The sequence below is a fragment of the Neolamprologus brichardi genome, chromosome 11 (genome assembly GCF_056152115.1).
Source record: "Neolamprologus brichardi isolate AB-2024 chromosome 11, ASM5615211v1, whole genome shotgun sequence".
Classification (NCBI taxonomy): domain Eukaryota; kingdom Metazoa; phylum Chordata; class Actinopteri; order Cichliformes; family Cichlidae; genus Neolamprologus; species Neolamprologus brichardi.
In genome coordinates, this window is record NC_142114.1 from 396,347 (window position 1) to 420,840 (window position 24,494).

The 24,494-nt window shown below is 43.0% G+C and overlaps 1 protein-coding gene across 1 annotated transcript in view; it reads left to right on the forward strand.

The window, feature by feature from the left end:
* Nucleotides 1–308: 308 nt before the first annotated feature.
* tgfb2 (transforming growth factor, beta 2) overlaps nucleotides 309–24,494 on the forward strand; it is a 45,829-nt gene continuing 21,643 nt past the window's right edge. The window contains exon 1 of the mRNA XM_006796007.3: nucleotides 309–1,592. Within this exon, the coding sequence (XP_006796070.1) occupies nucleotides 1,247–1,592 (346 nt within the window). The 5' untranslated portion in view covers nucleotides 309–1,246. The remainder of the gene's footprint in view (nucleotides 1,593–24,494) is intronic.

The window sequence follows — 24,494 nt, forward strand, 5'->3', positions numbered from 1 at the left end:
TGCTTTTGATTTTGGAAATAAAAACCACTAATCTCATTATGCAATTTTATTAAGATAATATGTGTTTTTGAAAATGTATGGTTTCAATATCTAAAGTTTAAGAGTCAAATTCTGGTTAAAAATAATAATTTAAAAAATCAATTTGTCTATTGTAACAGATCGTGGACCCATGTACACATGCCCAGGCCATATTAGAAAGGACAGAACCCCGGGTATAAGACCCCGCATTCATGACCCGTGATGAGCCAGCGTATTAGAGTACTGTTGCCGCGCTGTCCCACTGTGCAAAACGAACACCCCTGTTTACCACAAATCGTCTGTTGACCTGGAATTGAAAGCATATCCTGCTCCGAAAAGTGAGGACGATAACTGTGGTTCAAAGCTGGTAGAAGGGGTAGCACGCCGTACGACCAGTCCCTTAAAATGCTCCAGTAAGCAGCCACTACTAACAACTTAGCATTTGTAAATAAGAAACGATCCTTCCTCCCACTGGATGAGCTGAAGGGAGACGCTCTGCAGTCGTACCAAGAACAACCTCCGAGTTTTTTTGCTGTTGGTTTATTGTTTTCTTTCTTTCTTTTTTAAAGTGCTCTGCTTTTGCAGGAATACTTTAGCGTCGTGAGAACAAGACTGGAGCTATTTTTGATTCGACTTCGCTTAAGTTTAAGTTTGTGGTGCTGCTAAGAGCACGTTCGAGTTTTGATGCTAGTGTAAACCCATTTATCTGTCTGGACCATCAAAGCGCTGAAGTGTGACAGAGTGACTGTTTGGATTCCAGGAGAGCGATGAGAAGAGCGTTCGGATGCTCAGGCTCGTGGAAGATAGCTCCTCGGTTTTAGGCTCCCCTTCGTCTCTTTAAAAAAAAAAAAAAAAAAAATCCGTGTGGGCTATTGCAGATCCGTTTGGTTGGCGAAGGTCCTTATCTGGACACATTCAGTACCAGATTTACTCCTCACCCCCTTCAACGATCAAACAAGCCGGGAGCAGACCCTCGCTGTCCCACAGTAACGGATTTCTTTTTGGACTGAGGCAGTTGAATGGATTTTCCGGTACACTGCTAAAATTGGTTAAAACGAACTGTTCGAGATTCAAATAATTTTTCGGTACCAGCTTACTCGTACTCGTAAATGCTCCACTTTGATCGTTGATAAAGGAATATATCTGTTTGGCGATATTCAAAAGCAAAGCGCTCTTGATTTTGTTTCCTGATTATTTATTGTGATATTTGAATACGCTGGTGGAGAAAATGAACGTGTATCTCGTGTGCCTTTTCCTTACTTTGGATATAGCCACCGTGGCTTTCAGTCTGTCTACGTGCAGTACGCTGGACATGGATCAATTCAAGAAAAAACGCATCGAAGCCATCCGAGGGCAGATCCTGAGTAAGCTAAAACTCGCAGCCCCCCCAGAGGACTTCCCCGAACCCGAGGAGGTGTCCCGGGACATCGTCTCTATCTATAACAGCACCCGGGACTTATTGCAAGAAAAAGCGAACGAACGGGCGGCGACTTGCGAACGGCAGCGGAGCGAGGAGGAGTACTATGCCAAAGAGGTGCATAAGATCGACATGCAGCCCTTCTACCCGTCAGAGAGTAAGTCTGTGTGCCCGCACTGATGCCATTTCAGGCCAAAAGGCACAACTTCGAATACCACTGTTATGCGTGTTTGTGATTCTTTTGGAAAATCCTCTCCATCACGCTGTGCTGGTAGAGTGTAAGGAAAAGCAGGCAGTGCTAATATTAAAAATAAGCTACACTTTTTATATATCGGTTTCTTCTACTCTTCACGAGGCTGTGTGTTGCCTTGTAACTTTACCATTACCATTACTCTCACTCGAACGACAGCGTCAAGTGTGAGCTTTATTGTTTGCCTGAGTAATGTGATACCAAGTTAGCTGGCCACAATACATTTGTGAGCTTGAACCTATGGCACAAAAACAAGCAAATTACTGGACTTCTTGTTCGCTTCATCATGTCGCTAATTGAACTTGATATGTTTTGCTTCCTGATGTACACATTGCACATGTAAGTTTATTTTCCTTCCTCCTTCCTTTATCTTAGGGCTAAAACTGCAATTTGAGACAAATAATTAACTAAATATATGGCCAGATTCTCTCAGGATTTCATGATAGATTAGTGATCATTGATTAGTCTGTTAACTTATTAATTTGGCATTTACCATCCAGGTGGAATGTTACCCGCATTACTCTGACCACTACAGTTTATATTCAGTCACACACACGAATGATTTAGTCAAGTAGGGTAACAAAAACATACTTTGTAGGTTAAACTTATTATTGCCAGGATTATCAAGGTAACAACTTCCCAGGAGATTTTCCCATAAATATAAATTGTCAGTGCTAATGACTAGTTGAAAAAAAATTAACATTTATGCATTCAAGTTTAATTGTACAAATGGAGTAACACACCAGTGCTGTGGATAGCACTGTCACCTTCAGTGGTGGGATTGTTAAAACCCTTTTATGTAAGAAACAGCATCTGCTACTGTCCCCACTTGCTGGACACGAATGGCCCAAAAATTTTGTTGTGCTTGCTGCTGCGTTCTACCTGTACATAATTTCTTTACACCCATTTTATGTGTACTAGACGCACCTGTTCTGTCAATTCAAAACATGCATTACTCATCCATAAAGAAGAAAGCTTTGGCACTATCCCTACTAGTGAAGAGGTGTGTTGTTTCCACAACATTGCTTTCCTCACAAGTCTAGTGGCATTCAGTCAGTCAGTCAGTGGCATTCAGTAGTGGCCTCAGTGTTTGACACACAGAAAGAGCAACTACACAGCACACTAACCATACACTCCAAACATGCCAAATGTCACAAATCTTTGGGTTCTCTGAGTTCTTGGCTAGCTTAGCATTAGCATGCTGTCTGTTCATTTTTTTGCATAAGCTGAGGTTGTGTTAGCAGCATAATGCAGTTGTTTCTGCCCTGGATGCAGTTTTCACTTTACCATGCTTATGGCCTTATATAATAATAATAATAATAATAATAATAATAATAATTAAAGCTGCAAGCAGCGTTATGAGGGCCCTCGCACCCCAGCGCGTCAAGCCCCGCTCAACACCTAAAACCAGCACGTCCGATCTCATGTCACATTGATGGAATTCATGCATTTAACCACCAGCTAACATTTCATCTCATTAAATTATGAATATAGTCGTCCCACTAGGTGGCGCCATGACCATTATTGACAAAGGGCATAACAAACATTTCCGAGCTCGAGTCTCTTCACGCCTGCGACCTTTGGGAGAGATTGGACTTTGTGTTTTTGAGTGACAGCAGATTACTGCTTTTTGGCGAGTGATTGACATTTATGTGCATGACCACCCCGTTTTCCTGAACGTAAAAAGCTTCGCAATTTAACATCACAAGGGTCTTTAGATTCCACACACTGGAGAATGGTTCAATATGATGAAATCCCTTGGAGGAGTTCGTCAAAGTATGAGGCCTGAAAGGAGGGGAAAATGTTGCCAAAATTACACATTAATTTTAAAATGGCTGACTTCCTGTTGGATTTGGGATGTTGCTCCAAGAGACTTTTTTGTACATCTTGATATCTTCCATAAGCTTACCAGGTTTCAGACTCATAGATGAAACACAGAGCAGGGGCTGTTGTTTTGAAATTTTGTAGGGGGCGCTGTGGAGCCATTTCGCGCTATTCAATGACAATGATCACATAACAACAAAGCCTTCATCACATTGGAGGTGTGCGCCAAATTTCAAGACTTTCTAAACTTTCCAAGCCCCTCAAAAGCCACTTCATCTTTCATGGTGAACCGCGTTGCCACTAGGGTGCGCCGTTCAGTTTAAAGTCACAATTTTCTCACTGAAGCATCATGAGGGACTGATGGTGATATTCACCGCTTTTGAGGTGTCCACGATGAAGCTGTGAAAATCAGTACAACAAAGTGTAAGACATGACATTTCCTGTTCCCACTAGGTGGCGCTCTGGGTATTCCTGACAATGGGCACATCAATCTGTTCAGGGCGGGTCTGACATCATGCCTGTAAAGTCTGGTACTGACCAGATTGGATTTCATTGAGTTACACTAATTTGTTTCTTCATGGCGAGATATCAATGTTCGCCATGCTGCTGGGGTTACACCCTTTCGCGAAAACTCAGTTTTCACTGTAACCCAAGACCAACTCCTTAAGGCTTTCCTGTAGAAATTTGAGGCTGCAGATGTCACCCATCACAATACTGTACCCCAAAGTGTAAAACATGACATTTCCTGTTCCCACTAGGTGGCGCTGTCCTTGATGTCAAAAATGGCCATTGAAATTTTTTCAGGGCTGGAGCCTTATCATATGTGTGCTCTTTGGTCCAGATCAGACAATGTATGACAGAATGAGAGGCAATAAGATTTTCATGGCGAGTCATCGAAATTCGCCGTGGCGCCACGTGCTCACTGTATCACGAAAACTCAAAAGCTCCGCAATTTAACATGGCCCCGGTGTGTAGTTGACACTGACCAAAGATGAAGGTTATACGACCAAATCCCAAGGAGGAGTTCGAAAAAGTTTGAGGCATGGAAATGGCAAAATTAGAGCCAAAAGGTCACCTTCACGTCCATATTGCGGACTTCCTGTTGGGTTTGCGTCAATGGGCCCACAGACTTTTTTGTTTGTCTTGGCATGATACATATGTGTGCCAGATTTCATACATGTAGCTCAAACGATGTGGTCGTAGGGCCGCATTTCACAAGGCATAGGTGGCGCTCTAGAGCCATTTCCCAGTGCTCATATGTAAAACCATTAAAATACAAAATTTTTCACCAGACCTGGCATGTGTGCAAAATTTCATGAGTTTTTGAGCATGTTTAGGCCCTCAAAAAGCCCCTTGTTTTGCCTGAATAATAATAATAATAATTAAAGCTGCAAGCAGCGTTATGAGGGCCCTCGCACCCGGGCGCGTCGAGCCGCGCTCAACACTTACAACCATCACGTCCGATCTGATGTCACATTGATGGAATTCATGCATTTAACCACCAGATAACATCTCATCTCATTCAATTATGAATATAGTCGTCCCACTAGGTGGCGCCATAACCATTATTGACAAAGGGCATAACAAACATTTCCGAGGTCGAGTCTCATCACGCCTGCGACCTTTGGGAGAGATTGGACTTTGTGTTTTTGAGTGACAGCATATTACTGCTTTTTGGCGAGTGATTGACATTCACGTGCCGCCATGACCACCCCGTTTTCCTGAACGTAAAAAGCTTCGCAATTTAACATCACAAAGGTCTTTAGAATCCACACACTGGAGAATGGTTCAATATAATGAAATCCCTTGGAGGATTTCGTCAAAGTACGGTGCCTGAAAGGAGGGGAAAATGTTGCCAGAATTACACATTAATTTTAAAATGGCTGACTTCCTGTTGGATTTGGGATATTACTCCAAGAGACTTTTTTGTACATCTTGATATCTTCCATAAGGTTCCCAGGTTTCAGACTCATAGATGAAACACAGAGAAGGGGCTGTTGTTTTGAAATTTTGTAGGGGGCGCTGTGGAGCCATTTCGCCCTATTCAATGAAAATGATCACATAACAACAAAGCCTTCATCACATTGGAGGTGTGCGCCAAATTTCAAGACTTTTTAAACTTTCCAAGCCCCTCAAAAGCCACTTCATTTTTTATGGTGAACCGCGTTGCCACCAGGGTGCGCCGTTAAGTTTAAAGTCACAATTTTCGCAGTGAAGCATAATGAGGGACTGATGGTGATATTCACCGCTTTTGAGGTGTCCACGATGAACCTGTGAAAATCAGTACAACAAAATTAAAGCCATAACATTTCCTGTTGCCACTAGGTGGCGCTCCACGAATTGCTGACAATGGGGACATCAATCTGTTCAAGGCGGGTCTGACATCATGCCTGTAAAGTCTGGTACTGATCAGACTGAATTTCATTGAGTTATACTAATTTGTTTCTTCATGGCGAGACATCAAAGTTCGCCATGCTTTCGGGGTCACACCCTTTCGCGAAAACTCACAGTTTTCACTGTAATCAAAGATTAACTCCTTAAGTCTTTCCTGGAGAAATTTGAGGCTGCAGATGTCACCCATCACAATACTGTACCTCAAAGTGTAAAACATGACATTTCCTGTTCCCACTAGGTGGCGCTGTCCTTATGTCAAATATGGCAGTTGAAATATGTTCAGAAGTGGAGCCTTATCATATGTGTGCTCTTTGGTCCAGATCGGACAATGTATGACAGAATGAGAGGCAATAAGATTTTCATGGCGAGTAATCGAAATTCGCCGTGACATCACCCCCTCACCGTATCACGAAAACTCAAAAGCTCCGCAATTTAACATGGCCCAGGTGTGTAGTTGACACTGACCAAAGATGAAGCTTATACAACCAAATCCCAAGGAGGAGTTCGAAAAAGTTCGAGGCATGGAAATGGCAAAATTAGAGCCAAAATGTCACCTTCACGTCCAAATGGCGGACTTCCTGTTGGGTTTGCGTCAATGGTTCCACAGACTTATTTGTTCGTCTTGGCATGGTACACATGTGTGCCAAATTTCATACATGTAGCTCAAACGATGTGGTCGTAGGGCTGCATTTAACAAGGCATAGGTGGCGCTCTAGAGCCATTTCCCACTGCTCATATGTAAAACCATTAAAATACAAAATTTTTCACCAGACCTGGCATGTGTGCAAAATTTCATGAGTTTTTGAGCATGTTAAAGCCCTCAAAAAGGCAATTCATTTCGGTGAAAAATAATAATAATAATAATAATTAAAGCTGCAAGCAGCGTTATGAGGGCCCTCGCACCCCATCGCGTCGAGCCACGCCCAACACCTAAAACCAGAACGTCCGATCTGATGTCACATTGATGGAATTCATGCATTTTACCACTAGCTAACATTTCATCTCATTCAGTCATCATTATAGTCATCCCACTAGGTGGCGCTCTATAAAATGCATAACAAACATTTCCGAGCTCTAGTCTCATCACGCCTGTGACCTTTGGGAGAGATTGGACATTGTGTTTTTGAGTGACAGCAGGTTGCTGCTTTTTGGCGAGTGATTTAAACTCCACGTGCCGCCATGACCACCCCGTTTCCCTGAACGTAAAAAGCTTCGCAATTTAACATCACAAAGGTCTTTAGATTCCACACACAGGAAATCGCATCAATCTGATGAAATCCCTTGGAGGAGTTCGTCAAAGTACGGTGCCTGAAAAGAGGGAAAAATGTCGCCAAAATTACACATTAATTTTAAAATGGCTGACTTCCTGTTGGATTTGGGATGTTACTCCAAGAGACTTTTTTGTACATTTTCATATCCCCTTTCAGCTTACCAGGTTTCAGACTCATACATAAAACACAGAGCAGGGGCTGGTGATTTGAAATTTTGTAGGGGGCGCTGTGGAGCCATTTTGCCCTATTAGAGGAAAGTGATCACATAAGAAGAAAGCCTTCATCGAATTGAGGCAGTAGGCCAAATTTCAAGCCTCTATAAACTTTCCAAGCCCCTCAAAAGCCACTTCATTTTTCATGGTGAACCGCGTTGTCACTAGGGTGCGTTGTTCAGTTTAAAGTCACAATTTTCTCACTGAAGCATCATGAGGGACTGACGGTGATATTCACCGCTTTTGAGGTGTCCACGATGAACCTGTTAAAATCAGTACAACAAAGTGTAAGACATGACATTCCCTGTTGCCACTAGGTGGCACTCTGCGTATTCCTGACAATGGGCACATCAATCTGTTCAGGGTGGGTCTGACATCATGCCTGTAAAGTCTGGTACTGATCAGACTGGATTTCATTGAGTTATACTAATTTGTTTCTCCATGGCGAGACATCAAAGTTCGCCATTCTGCTGGGGTCACACCCTTTTGCGAAAACTCAGTTTTCACTGTAACCCAAGAACAACTCGTTTAAGGATTTCCTGGAGAAATTTGAGGCTGCAGATGTCACCCATCACAATACTGTACCCCAAAGTGTAAAACATGACATTTCCTGTTCCCACTAGGTGGCGCTGTCCTTGATGTCAAATTTGGCAGTGGAAATATGTTCAGGGCTGGAGCCTTATCATATGTGTGCTCTTTGGTCCACATCGGACAATGTATGACAGAATGAGAGGCAATAAGATTTTCATGTCGAGTCATCGAAATTCGCCGTGGCGCCACGGCCTCACCGTATTGTGAAAACTCAAAAGCTCCGCAATTTAACATGGCCCAGGTGTGTAGTTAAAACTGACCAAAGATGAAGCTTATATAATCAAATCCCAAGGAGGAGTTCGAAAAAGTTCGAGGCATGGAAATGGGAAAATTAGAGCCAAAATGTCACTTTCACCTCCAAATGGCGGACTTCCTGTTGGGTTAGCGTCAATGGGCCCCCAGACTTTTTTGTTCGTCTTGGCATGGTACACATGTGTGCCAAATTTCATACATTTAGCTCAAACCATGTGGTCGTAGGGCTGCATTCAAGAAGGCATAGGTGGCGCTCTAGAGCCATTTCCCAGTGCTCATATGTAAAACCATTAAAATACAAAATTTTTCACCAGACCTGGCATGTGTGCAAAATTTCATGAGTTTTTGAGCATGTTTAGGCCCTCAAAAAGGCCCTTGTTTTGCTTGAATAATAATAATAATAATAATTAAAGCTGCAAGCAGCGTTATGTGGGCCCTCGCACCCCAGCGCGTCAAGCCACGCCCAACACCTAAAACCAGCATGTCCGATCTGATGTCACATTGATGGAATTCATAGATTTAACCACCAGCTAACATTTCATCTCATTCAACCATGATTATAGTCGTCCCACAAGGTGGCGGTCTAACCATTACTGACAAATGGCATAACAAACATTTCCGAGCTTGAGTCTCATCACACCTGGGACGTTTGGGAGAGATTGGACATTGTGTTTCTGAGTGACAGCAGATTACTGCTTTTTGGCGAGTGATTGAAACTGCACGTGCCGCCATGACCACCCCGTTTCCCTGAACGTAAAAAGCTTCGCAATTTAACATCACAAAGGTCTTTAGATGCCACGCACTGGAGATCGTGTCAATCTGATGAAATCCCTTGGAGGAGTTCGTCAAAGAACGGTGCCTGAAAAGAGGGGAAAATGTTGCCAAAATTACACATTAATTTTAAAATGGCTGACTTCCTGTTGGATTTGGGATATTGCTCCAAGAGACTTTTTTGTACATCTCAATATCCTCCATAAGCTTACTAGGTTTCAGACTCATACATAAAACACAGAGCAGGGGCTGATGTTTTGAAATGTTTTAGGGAGCGCTGCGGAGCCATTTTGTGCTATTCAAGGAAGGTGATCACATAACAACAAAGCGTTCATCACATTGAAGCTTTGGGCCAAATTTCAAGACTTTTTAAACTTTCCAAGCCCCTCAAAAGCCACTTGATTTTTCATGGTTAACCCCGTTGCCACTAAGGTGCGCTGTTCAGGTTAAAGTCACAATTTTCGCACTGAAGCATCATGAGGGACAGATGGCAATATTCACCGCTTTTGAGGTGTCCACAATGAACCTGTGAAAATCAGTACAACAAAGTGGAAGATATGACATTCCCTGTTGCCACTAGGTGGCGCTCTGCATATTCCTGACAATGGGCACATCAATCTGTTCAGGGCGGGTCTGACATCATACCTGTAAAGTTTGGTTCTGATCAAACTGGATTTCATTGAGTTATACTAATTTGTTTCTCCATGGCGAGACATCAAAGTTTGCCATTCTGTTGGGGTCACACCCGTTTGCGAAGAGTCACAGTTTTCACTGTAACCCAAGACCAACTCCTTAAGGCTTTCCTGGAGAAATTTGAGGTTTCAGATGTCACCCATCACTATACTGTACCCCAAAGAGTAAAACATGACATTTCCTGTTCCCACTAGGTGGCGCTGTCCCTGATTTCAAATATGGCAGTTGAAATATGTTCAGGGGTGGAGTCTTATCATATGTGTACTCTTTGGCCCAGATCGGATAATGTATGACAGAATGAGAGGCAATAAGATTTTCATGGCGAGTCATCGAAATTCGCCGCGGCGCCACGGCCTCACCGTATTGTGAAAAGTCAAAAGCTCCGCAATTTAACATGGCCCAGGTGTGTAGTTGGCACTGTCCAAACATGAAGTTTATACAACCAAATCCCAAGGAGGAGTTCGCGAAAGTACAAGGCATGGAAATGGCAGAATCAGAGCCAAAATGTGACATTCAATCCAAAATGGCGGACTTCCTGTTGGGTTTAGGACATGGCCATAATATACTTTTTTGTTCGACTCTGAACGGTAGATATGTGTACCGACTTTCAAACATGTAGGTCATACCCATATCGGGGGCTCGCGTTTTTCATTTTTCTAGGTGGCGCTACTGAGGCAATTTTCCCCTGCCATGTCTGACAAAATTAAAATACGTAAATTTTCACCAGACCTGACGCGTGTGCAAAATTTCATGAGTTTTTGAGCATGTTTAGGCCCTCAAAAGGCCGATTCATTTGCCGAAATAATAATAATAATAATAATAATAATAATAAACAGAGCAGATACAATAGGGCCTTCGCACTGTCAGTGCTCGGGCCCTAATTAAAGCTGCAAGCAGCGTTATGAGGGCCCTCGCACCCCGGCGCCTCGAGCCACACCCAAAACCAGCACGTCCAATCTGATGTCACGTTGATGGAATTCTTGCATTTAACCACCAGCTAACATTTCATCTTATTCTAACATGATTATAGTCGTCCCACTAGGTGGCGCTCTAACCATTTCTGATAAATGGCATAACAAACATTTCGGAGCTCGAGTCTCATCACACCTGCGACGTTTGGGAGAGATTGGACATTGTGTTTTTGAGTGACAGCAGATTACTGCTTTTTGGCGAGTGATTGAAACTCCACGTGCCGCCATGACCATCCCGTTTCCCTGAACGTAAAAAGCTTCGCAATTTAACATCACAAAAGTCTTTAGATTCCACGAACTGGAGATTGTGGCAATCTGACGAAATCCCTTGGAGGAGTTCGTCAAAGTACGGTGCCTGTAAAGAGGGGAAAATGTCGCCAAAATTACACATTAATTTTAAAATGGTTGACTTCCTGTTGGATTTGGGAAATCGCTCCAAGAGACTTTTTTGTTCATCGTGATATCTCCTATAAGCTTACCAGGTTTCAGACTGATAAATAAAACACAGAGCTTGGGCTGATGTTTTGAAATTTTGTAGGGGGCGCTGTTGAGCCAATTTGCGCTATTCAATGAAAATGATCACATAACAACAAAGCCTTCATCACATTGGAGGTGTGCGCCAATTGTCAAGCCTCTATAAACTTTCCAAGCCCCTCAAAAGCCACTTCATTTTACATGGTGAACCACGTTGCCACCAGGGTGCGCCGTTCAGTTTAATGTCACAATTTTCTCACTGAAGCATCATGACGGACTGACGGTGATATTCACCGCTTTTGAGGTGTCCACGATAAACCTGTGAAAATCAGTACAACAAAGTGTAAGATATGACATTTCCTGTTCCCACTAGGTGGCGCTCTGCGTATTCCTGACAATGGGGACATCAATCTGTTCAGGGCGGGTCTGACATCATGCCTGTAAAGTCTGGTACTGATCAGACTGGATTTCATTGAATTATACTAATTTGTTTCTTCATGGCGAGACATCAAAGTTCGCCATGCTTTCGGGGTCACACCCTTTCGCGAAAACTCAGTTTTCACTATAACCCAAGACCAACTCCTTAAGGCTTTCCTGGAGAAATTTGAGGCTGCAGATGTCACCCATCACAATACTGTACCCATAAGTGCAAAACATGACATTTCCTGTTCCCACTAGGTGGCGCTGTCCTTGATGTCAAATATGGCAGTTGAAATATGTTCAGGGTTGGAGTCTTATCATATGTGTGCTCTTTGGTCCAGATCGGACAATGTATGACAGAATGAGAGGCAATAAGATTTTCATGGCGAGTTATCGAAATTCGCCGTGGCGCCACGGCCTCACCGTATTGTGAAAACTCAAAAGCTCCGCAATTTAACATGGCCCAGGTGTGTAGTTGACACTGACCAAAGATGAAGCTAATATAATCAAATCCCAAGGAGGAGTTCGAAAAAGTTCGAGGCATGGAAATGGCAAAATTAGAGCCAAAATGTCACCTTCACGTCCAAATGGCGGACTTCCTGTTGGGTTCGCGTCAATGGGCCAACAGACTTTTTTGTTCGACTTGACATGGTACACATGTGTGCCAAATTTCATATCTGTAGCTCAAACGATGTGGTCATAGGGCTGCATTTAACAAGGCATGGGTGGCGCTCTTGAGCCATTTCCCAGTGCTCATATGTAAAACCATTAAAATACAAAATTTTTCACCAGACCTGGCATGTGTGCAAAATTTCATGAGTTTTTGAGCATGTTTAGGCCCTCAAAAGGCAGATTCATTTGCCGAAATAATAATAATAATAATAATTAAAGCTGCAAGCAGCGTTATGAGGGCCCTCGCACCCCGGCCCGTCGAGCCACTCCCAACACCTAAAACCAGCACGTCCGATCTGATGTCACATTGATGGAATTCATGCATTTAACCACCAGCTAACATTTCATCTCATTCAATCATGATTATATTCGTCCCACTAGGTGGCGCTCTAACCATTACTGACAAATGGCATAACAAACATTTCCAAGCTCGAGTCTCATCATGCCTGCAATGTTTGGGAGAGATTGGACATTGTGTTTTTGAGTGACAGCAGATTACTGCTTTTTGGCGAGTGATTGAAATTCCACGTGCCGCCATAACCACCCCGTTGCCCTGAACGTAAAAAGCTTCGCAATTTAACATCACAAAGGTCTTTGGATGCCACGCACTGGAGAATGGTTCAATATGATGAAATCCCTTGGAGGAGTTCGTCAAAGTACGGTGCCTGAAAAGAGGGTAAAATATCGCCAAAATTACACATTCATTCCAAAATGGCTGACTTCCTGTTGGATTTGGGATATTGCTCCAAAAGACTTTTTTGTACATCTTGATATCTCTTATAAGCTTCCCAGGTTTCAGACTCATATATGAAACACAGAGCAGGGGCTGTTGTTTTGAAAAATTGTAGGGGGCGCTGTGGAGCCATTTCGCGCTATTCAATAAAAATGATCACATAACAACAAAGCATTCAGGACATTGGAGGTGTTCGCCAAATTTCAAGACTTTTTAAACTTTCCAAGCCCCTAAAAAGCAACTTCATTTTTCATGGTGAACCGTGTTGCCACCAGGGTGCGCCGTTCAGTTTAAAGTCACAATTTTCTCACTGAAGCATCACGAAGGACTGATGGTGATATTCACCGCTTTTGAGGTGGCCATGATGAACCTGTGAAAATCAGTACAACAAAGTGTAAGACATGACATTTCCTGTTCCCATTAGGTGGCGCTCTGCGTATTCCTGACAATGGGCATATCAATCTGTTCAGGGTGGGTCTGGCATCATGCCTGAAAAGTCTGGTACTGATCAGACTGGATTTCATTGAGTTATACTAATTTGTTTCTTCATGGCGAGACATCAAAGTTCGCCATGCTGCTGGGGTCACACCCTTTCGCGAAAACTCACAGTTTTCACTGTAACCCAAGACCAACTCCTTAAGGCTTTCCTGGAGAAATTTGAGGTTTCAGATGTCACCCATCACAATACTGTACCCCAAAGTGTAAAACATGACATTTCCTGTTCCCACTAAGTGGCGCTCTCCCTGATGTCAAATATGACAGTTGAAATATGTTCAGGGTTGGAGTCTTATCATATGTGTGCTCTTTGGTCCAGATCGGACAATGTATGACAGAATGAGAGGCAATAAGATTTTCATGGCGAGTCATCGAAATTCGCCATGGCGCCACGGCCTCACTGTATTGTGAAAACTCAAAAGCTCCGCAATTTAACATGGCCCAGGTGTGTAGTTGACACTGACCAAAGATGAAGCTTATACGACCAAATCCCAAGGAGGAGTTCGCAAAAGTTCGAGGCATGGAAATGGCAAAATTAGAGCCAAAATGTCACCTTCACTTCTAAATTGCGGACTTCCTGTTGGGTTTGCGTCAATGGGCCAACAGACTTTTTTGTTCGACTCGGCATGATACACATGTGTGCCAGATTTCATACATGTAGCTCAAAAAATGTGGTCGTAGGGCTGCATTTAACAAGGCATAGGTGGCGCTCTAGAGCCATTTCCCACTGCTCATATGTAAAACCATTAAAATACAAAATTTTTCACCAGACCTGGCATGTGTGCAAAATTTCATGAGTTTTTGAGCATGTTAAAGCCCTCAAAAAGGCAATTCATTTCGATGAAAAATAATAATAATAATAATTAAAGCTGCAAGCAGCGTTATGAGGGCCCTCGCACCCCGGCCCATCGAGCCACGCCCAACACCTAAAACCAGCACGTCCGATCTGATGTCACATTGATGGAATTCATGCATTTAACCACCAGCTAACATTTCATCTCATTCAATCATGATTATATTCGTCCCACTAGGTGGCGCTCAAACCATTACTGACAAATGGCATAACAAACATTTCCGAGGTCGAGTCTCATCATACCTGCGACCTTTGGGAGAGATTGGACATTGTGTTTTTGAGTGACAGCAGATTACTGCTTTTTGGCGAGTGATTGAAACTCCACGTGCCGCCATGACCATCCCGTTTCCCTGAATGTAAAAAGCTTCGCAATTTAACATCACAAAGGTCTTTAGATTCCACGCACTGCAGATCGTGTCAATCTGACGAAATCCCTTGGAGGAGTTTGTCAAAGTATGGTGCCTGAAAAGAGGGGAAAATGTCGCCAAAATTACACATTAATTTTAAAATGGCTGACTTCCTGTTGGATTTGGGATATTGCTCCAAGAGACTTTTTAGTACATCTTGATATCTTCCATAAGGTTACCAGGTTTCAGACTCATAGATAAAACACAGAGCAGTGGCTGATGTTTTGAAATTTTGTAGGGGGCGCTGTGGAGCCATTTTGCGCTATTCCAGGAAAGTGGTCACATGACAACAAAGCCTTCATCACATTGGAGGTGTGGGCCAAATTTAAAGCCTCTATAAACTTTCCAAGCACCTCAAAAGCCACTTCATCTTTCATGGTAAACTGCAGTGCCACCAGGGTGCGCCGTTCAGTTTAAAGTCACAATTTTCTCACTGAAGCATCACGAGGGACTGATGGTGATATTCACCGCTTTTGAGGTGTCCACGATGAACCTGTGAAAATCAGTACAACAAAGTGAAAGACATGACATTCCCTGTTGCCACTAGGTGGCGCTCTGCGTATTCCTGACAATGGGCACATCAATCTGTTCAGGGTGGGTCTGACATCATGCCTGTAAAGTCTGGTACTGATCAGACTGGATTTCATTGAATTATACTAATTTGTTTCTCCATGGCGAGACATCAAAGTTCGCCATTCTGCTGGGGTCACACCCTTTTGCGAAAACTCACAGTTTTCACTGTAACCCAAGAACAACTCGTTTAAGGCTTTCCTGGAGAAATTTGAGGCTGCAAATGTCACCCATCACAATACTGTACCTCAAAGTGTAAAACATGACATTTCCTGTTCCCACTAGGTGGCGCTGTCCTTGATGTCAAATATGGCAGTTGAAATATGTTCAGGGGTGGAGCCTTATCATATGTGTGCTCTTTGGTCCAGATCGGACAATGTATGAAAGAATGAGAGGCAATAAGATTTTCATGGCGAGTAATCGAAATTCGCCGTGGCGTCACCGCATCACCATATTGTGAAAACTATAAGCTCCGCAATTTAACATGGCCCAGGTGAGGAGTTGACACTGACCAAAGATGAAGCTTATACAACCGAATCCCAAGGAGGAGTTCGAAAAAGTTCGAGGCATGGAAATGGCAAAATAAGAGCCAAAATGTCACCTTCACATCCAAAAGGCGGACTTCCTGTTGGGTTTGCGTCAATTGGCCCACAGACTTTTTTGTTTGTCTTGGCATGGTACACATGTGTGCCAAATTTCATACATGTAGCTCAAACGATGTGGTCATAGGGCTGCATTTAACAAGGCATAGGTGGCGCTCTAGAGCCATTTCCCAGTGCTCATATGTAAAACCATTAAAATACAAAATTTTTCACCAGACCTGGCATGTGTGCAAAATTTCATGAGTTTTTGAGCATGTTTAGGCCCTCAAAAAGGCCCTTGTTTTGCCTGAATAATAATAATAATAATAATAATAATAATAATAATAAGAAACGGAGCAGATACAATAGGGCCTTCGCACTCTCAGTGCTCGGGCCCTAATTAAAGCTGCAAGCAGCGTTATGAGGGCCCTCGCACCCCATCACGTCGAGCCACGCCCGACACCTAAAACCAGCACGTCCGATCTGATGTCACATTGATGGAATTCATGCATTTAACCACCAGCTAACATTTCATCTCATTCAGTCATCGTTATAGTCGTCCCACTAGGTGGCGCTCTAGCATTTCTGACAAATGGCATAACAAACATTTCCGAGCTCGAGTCTAATCACATCTGCGACCTTTGGGAGAGATTGCACTTTGTGTTTTTGAGTCACAGCAGATTACTGCTTTTTGACGAGTGATTGAAACTCCACGTGCCGCCATGACCACCCCGTTTCCATGAACGTAAAAAGCTTCGCAATTTAACATCACAAAGGTCTTTAGATGCCACACACTGGAGATCGGGTCAATCTGATGAAATCCCTTGGAGGAGTTCGTCAAAGTATGAGGCCTGAAAGGAGGGGAAAATGTCGCCAAAATTACACATTAATTGTAAAATGGCTGACTTCCTGTTGGATTTGGGCTATTGCTCCAAGAGACTTTTTTGTACATCTTGATATCTTCCATAAGGTTACCAGGTTTCAGACTCATAGATGAAACACAGAGAAGGGGCTGTTGTTTTGACATTTTGTAGGGGGCGCTGTGGAGCCATTTCGCCCTATTCAATGAAAATGATCACATAACAACAAAGCCTTGAGCACATTGGAGGTGTGCACCAAATTTCAAGACTTTTTAAACTTTCCAAGCCCCTCAAAAGCCACTTCATCTTTCATGGTGAACCGCGTTGCCACCAGGGTGCGCCGTTCAGTTTAAAGTCACAATTGTCGCAGTGAAGCATCATGAGGGACTGATGGTTATATTCACCGCTTTTGAGGTGTCCATGATTAACCTGTGAAAATCAGTACAACAAAATTAAAGCCATGACATTTCTTGTTGCCACCAGGTGGCGCTCCACGAATTGCTGACAATGGGCACATCAATCTGTTCAGGGTTGGTCTGACATCATGCCTGTAAAGTCTGGTACTGATCAGACTGAATTTCATTGATTTATACTAATTTGTTTCTTCATGGCGAGACATCAAAGTTCGCCATGCTTTCGGGGTCACACCCTTTTGCCAAAACTCACAGTTTTCACTGTAACCCAAGATTACCTCCTTAAGGCTTTCCTGGAGAAATTTGAGGCTGCAGATGTCACCCATCACTATACTGTACACCAAAGTGTAAAACATGACATTTCCTGTTCCCACTAGGTGGCGCTGTCCTTGATGTCAAATATGGCAGTTGAAAAATGTTCAGGGGTGGAGCCTTATCATATGTGTGCTCTTTGGTCCAGATCGGACAATGTATGACCGAATGAGAGGCAATAAGATTTTCATGGCGAGTCATGGAAATTCGCCGTGGCGCCACCGCCTCACCGTATCACGAAAACTCAAAAGCTCCGCAATTTAACATGGCCCAGGTGTGTAGTTAACACTGACCAAAGATGAAACTTATACAACCAAATCCCAAGGAGGAGTTCGCAAAAGTTCGAGGCATGGAAATGGCAAAATTAGAGCTAAAATGTCACCTTCACCTCCAAATGGCAGACTTCCTGTTGGGTTTGCGTAAATGGGCCCACAGACTTTTTTTTTCGTCTTGGCATGGTACACATGTGTGCCAAATTTCATACATGTAGCTCAAACGATGTGGTCATAGGGCTGCATTTAACAAGGCTTAGGTGGCGCTCTAGAGCCATTTCCCAGTGCTCATATGTAAAACCATTAAAATACAAAATTTTTCACCAGACCTGGCATGTGTGCAAAATTTCATGAGTTTTTGAGCATGTTTAGGCCCTCAAAAAGGCCCTTGTTTTGCCTGAATAATAATAATAATAATAATAATAATAATAATAAGAAACGGAGCAGATACAATAGGGCCTTCGCACTGTCAGTGCGAGGGCCCTAATAATTAAAGCTGCAAGCAGCGTTATGAGGGCCCTCACAACCTGGCACGTCGAGCCACGCCCAACACCTAAAACCAGCACGTCCGATCTGATGTCACATTGATGGAACTCATGCATTTAACCACCAGCTAACATTTAATCTCATTCAGTCATCGTTATAGTCGTCCCACTAGGTGGCGCTCTAACCATTACTGACAAATGGCATAACAAACATTTCCGACCTCGAGTCTAATCACACCTGCGACCTTTGGGAGAGATTGGACATTGTGTTTTTGAGTGACAGCAGATTACTGCTTTTTGACGAGTGATTGAAACTCCACGTGCCGCCATGACCATCCCGTTTCCATGAACGTAAAAAGCTTTGCAATTTAACATCGCAAAGGTCTTTAGATGCCACACTGGAGAATGGTTAAATATGATGAAATCCCTTGGAGGAGTTCGTCAAAGTATGAGGCCTGAAAGGAGGGGAAAATGTCGCCAAAATTACACATTAATTGTAAAATGGCTGACTTCCTGTTGGATTTGGGATATTGCTCTAAGAGACTTTTTTGTACATCTCAATATCCTCCATAAGCTTACCAGGTTTCAGACTCATAGACAAAACACAGAGCAGGGGCTGATGTTTTGAAATGTTTTAGGGGGCGCTGCGGAGCCATTTTGTGCTATTCAAGGAAGGTGATCACATAATAAAAAAGCCTTCATCACATTGAAGCTTTGGGCCAAATTTCAAGACTTTTTAAACTTTCCAAGCCCCTCAAAAGCCACTTCATTTTTCATGGTTAACCCCGTTGCCACTAGGGTGCGCTGTTCAGGTTAAAGTCACAATTTTCGCACTGAAGCATCATGAGGGACAGATGGCAATATTCACCGCTTTTGAGGTGTCCACAATGAATCTGTGAAAATCAGTACAACAAAGTGGAAGATATGACATTCCCTGTTGCCACTAGGTGGCGCTCTGCATATTCCTGACAATGGGCACATCAATCTGTTCAGGGCGGGTCTGACATCATGCCTGTAAAGTCTGGTACTGATCAGACTGAATTTCATTGAGTTATACTAATTTGTTTCTTCATGGCGAGACATCAAAGTTTGCCATGCTTTCGGGGTCACACCCTTTCGCGAAAAGTCACAGTTTTCACTGTAACCCAAGATTAACTCCTTAAGGCTTTCCTGGAGAAATTTGAGGCTACAGATGTCACCCATCACTATACTGTACCCCAAAGTGTAAAACATGACATTTCCTGTTTCCACTAGGTGGCGCTGTCCTTGATGTCAAATATGGCAGTTGAAAAATGTTCAGGGGTGGAGCCTTATCATATGTGTGCTCTTTGGTCCAGATCGGACAATGTATTACAGAATGAGAGGCAATAAGATTTTCATGGCGAGTCATCAAAATTTGCCGTGGCGCCACGGGCTCACCGTATCACAAAAACTCAAAAGCTCCGCAATTTAACATGGCCCAGGTGTGTAGTTGAAACTGACCAAAGATGAAGCTTATATGACCAAATCCCAAGGAGGAGTTCGCAAAAGTTCGAGGCATGGAAATGGCAAAATTAGAGCCAAAATGTCACCTTCACGTCCAAATGGCGGACTTCCTGTTAGGTTTGCTTCAATGGGCCCACAGACTTTTTTGTTCGTCTTGGCATGGTACATATGTGTGCCAAATTTCATACATGTAGCTCAAACAATGTGGTCGTAGGCTGCATTTAACAACACATAAACAAGAACAACTTGTTTAGGCTTTCCTGGAGAAATTTGAGGCTGCAGATGTCACCCATCACAATACTGTACCTCAAAGTGTAAAACATGACATTTCCTGTTCCCACTAGGTGGCGCTGTCCTTGATGTCAAATATGGCAGTTGAAATAGGTTCAGGGGTGGAGTCTTATCATATGTGTGCTCTTTGGTCCAGATCGGACAATGTATGACAGAATGAGAGGCAATAAGATTTTCATGGCGAGTCATCGAAATTCGCTGTGGCGCCACGGCCTCACTGTATTGTGAAAACTCAAAAGCTCCGCAATTTAACATGGCCCAGGTGTGTAGTTGAAACTGACCAAAGATGAAGCTTATACGACCAAATCCCAAGGAGTTCGAAAAAGTTCGAGGCATGGAAATGGCAAAATTAGAGCCAAAATGTCACATTCACCTCCAAATGGCGGACTTCCTGTTGGGTTTGCGTCAATGGGCCCACAGACTTTTTTGTTCGTCTTGGCATGCCAACAAATTTCATACATGTGTGCCAAATTTCATACATGTAGCACAAACTATGTGGTCGTAGGCTGCATTTAACAACACATAGGTGGCGCTCTAGAGCCATTTCCCACTGCTCATATGTAAAACCATTAAAATACAAATTTTTCACCAGACCTGGCATGTGTGCAAAATTTCATGAGTTTTTGAGCATGTTTAGGCCCTCAAAAAGGCCCTTGTTTTGCCTGAATAATAATAATAATAATAATAACAATAATAATAATAATAATAATAATAATAATAATAATAATAATAATAAGAAGAAGAAGAAACGGAGCAGATACAATAGGGCCTTCGCACTGTCAGTGCTCGGGCCCTAATAAGAAACGGAGCAGATACAATAGGGCCTTCGCACTTTAGGTGCTTGGGCCCTATTATGCTAGGGTGGCTGTAGCTCAGGAAGTAGAGCCGGTCACCTACTGATCGGAAGGTTGGAGGTTCGATCCCAGGCTCCTCCAGTCTGCATACCAAGTATCCTTGGGCAAGATACTAACCCCAAGTTGCTCTCCGATGCGTCCATCGGAGTATGAATGTGTGTGAATGTAGTTAGAAAAAGCACTAAGTATAGATAAAGTGCTTGTGAGAATGGGTGTGACTGGGTGAATGTGCCATGTTGTATAGAGCGCTTTGAGTACTCCGGGAGAGTAGAAAAGCGCTATATAAGAATCAGTCCATTTACCATTACCATTTGGGCCCTAATAATACATTTTATTTGAAAGCGCCTTTCAGAACACTCAAAGACACTGTATACAGCAGAATAATAAAAACAAGCATAAAAGCAAGCAATTTACACAATCATAAGAGCATAAAATATAAAACAAATTTAAAATAGCAGAGTGGTGAGGTTATGTGGGATAAGCTATTTTGAACAAGTGAGTTTTGAGTCTAGACTTAAAAAGAGAGAAGGAAGTGATATTTCTTATGTCAGGAGGTAGGGAATTCCAGAGTCGAGGAGCAGAGCAGCTGAAAGCCCTGCTCTCCATGGTGGCAAGACGGGGAGAAGGGAAAGAGAGAGCGAGAGAGAAGAAGATCTAAGACCCCGAGATGGAATGGTGATCTGAACCAAATCAGAGAGATATGGAGGAGAGAGATGTTGAATAGCCTTAAATGTATACAAAAGTATTTTAAAATTGATGCAATATTTGACTGGGAGCCAATGAGCTGTGGGACAGCAGTGATGTGATAATTAGAAGGGGTCCTGGTGATAATACGGGCAGCAGAGTTCTGGACACGTTGGAGCTTGTGCATGGATTTTTGAGTAAGACCAACAAGAAGTGAATTGCAGTAATCAATCCAAGAAGTAACACGGCTGTGAACAAGAATGGCAGTGGCATGTGGAGTAAGAAAAGGATGGAGACAATTAATGTTGCGCAATTCAAAATATGCAAACCGAGTGACATTATTAATGTGTGAATTAAAAGATAGAGTGCTGTTGAGCATGACACCCAAACTTCACAGAAGAAGAAACGGAGACTGGCGAGTTATTGATAGTAATAGAGAAACTGTTGGTTCTGGATAATGTTGATTGCCCAGAACCAAATAAAAATAGAAATTAAAAGTAATGTCCATGACTCTGCTCTAGATCACTCCACCATTTACTAGGGATGCAACAATACTCGTATCGATATTGAATCCTTCGATACAGTGCTTTCGGTTCGGTACGCATATGTATCGAACAATACAAATTTTTTAATTTATTTTTTCAACTTTTCTTCTGACGATGCTGTCTGTGTTGAGCAATGACTAGGGATGCACCGATACCACTTTTTTGGAAACGAGTACGAGTACGAGTACTTGCATTTCAGTACTCGCCGATACCGAGTACTTAATAAAAACATGATTTAAATTTACAGGTAACAGCTTTAGTCCTATAATTTAACAAAAAAAAAAAAACCCCAAAACAAAACAAGGGACTGGTTTGGAATTAAGAACATTTATTTAAAATGAAAAGCATGTTGTATGCAATATATTACAGAATAAATAATTATGGAAAAAAAATTTAACAGTGACAGTGCAACTCAAGTATTGTTTTCAGTTTATTGTAAACTCTGCCGCTTTGGACAACACAAGGGGCATTAATAAACATCTTTGCTATTTAGTGCACAATATTTGAATAAACTAACAACATCCACCAACATAGAACTGTGGCAGTCAGTGCAACTGAGGTAGGTATTAACATCAAGTCTAAGATGACTCACTTAATGGAGAGAAAAAGTGAGTGGCAGGGTTTTTTTTTAAGAAAAGTAGCTTTTCTGCATTATCAGCAGTCAGACTGTTTCTGTTTTCATCTATAATGTGTGACACTGAGCTAAAAAGCCTTTCACTTTCCACACTGCTACATGGGGCTGAGAGGTATTTACTTGTCTGTTTCTCTGTTTAGAAGTCTCACAAGCACAGTCACAGCTGGGATGACATCAGAGGCTAGTGCGTCGTAGCTGCTCACTTTTTTAGTTAGTTCCTCAAAGGGGGCGAGGATGGCAACAGTCGTCTCCATAAGAGCCCATTGGTGAGCGGTGAGAGAGTCAGGGAGTTCATGCTCGGACACATACACGCCCAGCCCTAGTTTTTTCTCAATGAGGGACTGGAGCATGTAATACGTGCTGTTCCAGCACATCTATACGTCCTGCTGCAGTCTCTTTATTGGCTGGTTGAGCTGTCCCTGAATGTCCTCAAGGTGGGAGTAGGCTAAGGCGGAATGTTTAAAATGCCCAACTATTTTCCGTCCCACTGCTATAGCATCACCTATGCTCCTCTGTGCTAATAAGCATGGGTAAATAAGCGTGGGTGAACTCTTTGTACTCGTTGTCGTGTTGGGCTTTTGGTGCTTGATTAAATTACTTGTGTTAAATGCGCTACCTTTTGAGCCTCCTCTGGACAATTTCGCTTAGCACAATTTGCAGTCTGCCTTTGTTTTCGCGTCTTCGTTCACTTTGAAATAGTTCCACACGGCTGACTTGTCTCGCCTGCCCTTCTCTCAGCTCTGAGCTGCAGCCGGGCCTGGGGGCGGGCACTCGGGGCCTGGGGGCGGGCACTCGGCACCTGTGATTAACCCCTTACATGCCGCATAGACAGGTCTCAGACCGTGGTATCGGTCCCCGGTATCGGGGGACTTTTAACGAGTACGAGTACTTTAGAAAATGTGGTATCGAGGCCGATACTCGATATCGGTGCATCCCTAGCAATGACTGTATAAAAGATGGACGACGCGTCACCGCCTCCTACCATTGTGCAAAAATGAAGCCAAAATATCCCGCTTGTGGAGGCTGCCATCTTGCAAATTTGGAGCCAGAGTCTGCGCAGTAGTGACTTGAGGTGGAGCGACTGTGTAACGCTCCCGCCCACACACCCGCTGGACGTGACCGCAAACACGCCCCCCTACACTTTTTACGTAGCCCGGCTGCTCGAGTTTTTTTTGCTGGTTTACCACGACTGACGACTCGTTTATTTAAGGTAAATACAACCATGTCACTGTTATAAAAAAGACACACAGCTTATCATCTTATAGTTCTAAAATCACTCTGTTGTTAATTCGTTAGTTAGATTAGCCGCTAGCATACGCACTGTGTTGGAGGCTTGTTGCTAGCTAGTTAGCGATGCTACACACCTACTACTCTAATAGTCTTTAACACTTGTTTTTTTTATCCATTTTTAGACAGCGATGAGATCAGCTGCACACTCTCCCGAGGCCCAGAGTTACTGTTAATATCAAAAATATAATGCTGTCCTTTGAGATTTTAACATAAGACTGTGAGTGTAATGGATCTAAAACTGTTTAAATCTTCAGAGCCCTCTACAGACTGGTAACATGGAGACTTTAAAAACATCAGCAGAACGTTTCAGTAGTGTAGTCTAATTTGTTCTTTACATTTAATAATAGAGTCCATATTATATCAACAGCTACATTCACCCTGGAGAGAAACTAGTGAGGGAGACCATCAGGACCAAGCTTGGTTTCTGGGTCCAGAGGTTTGGAGAAACTTCTTCCCTTTCTTTCATCACTGCTGTCCTGTGCCATAAGTTCTGTTGACCC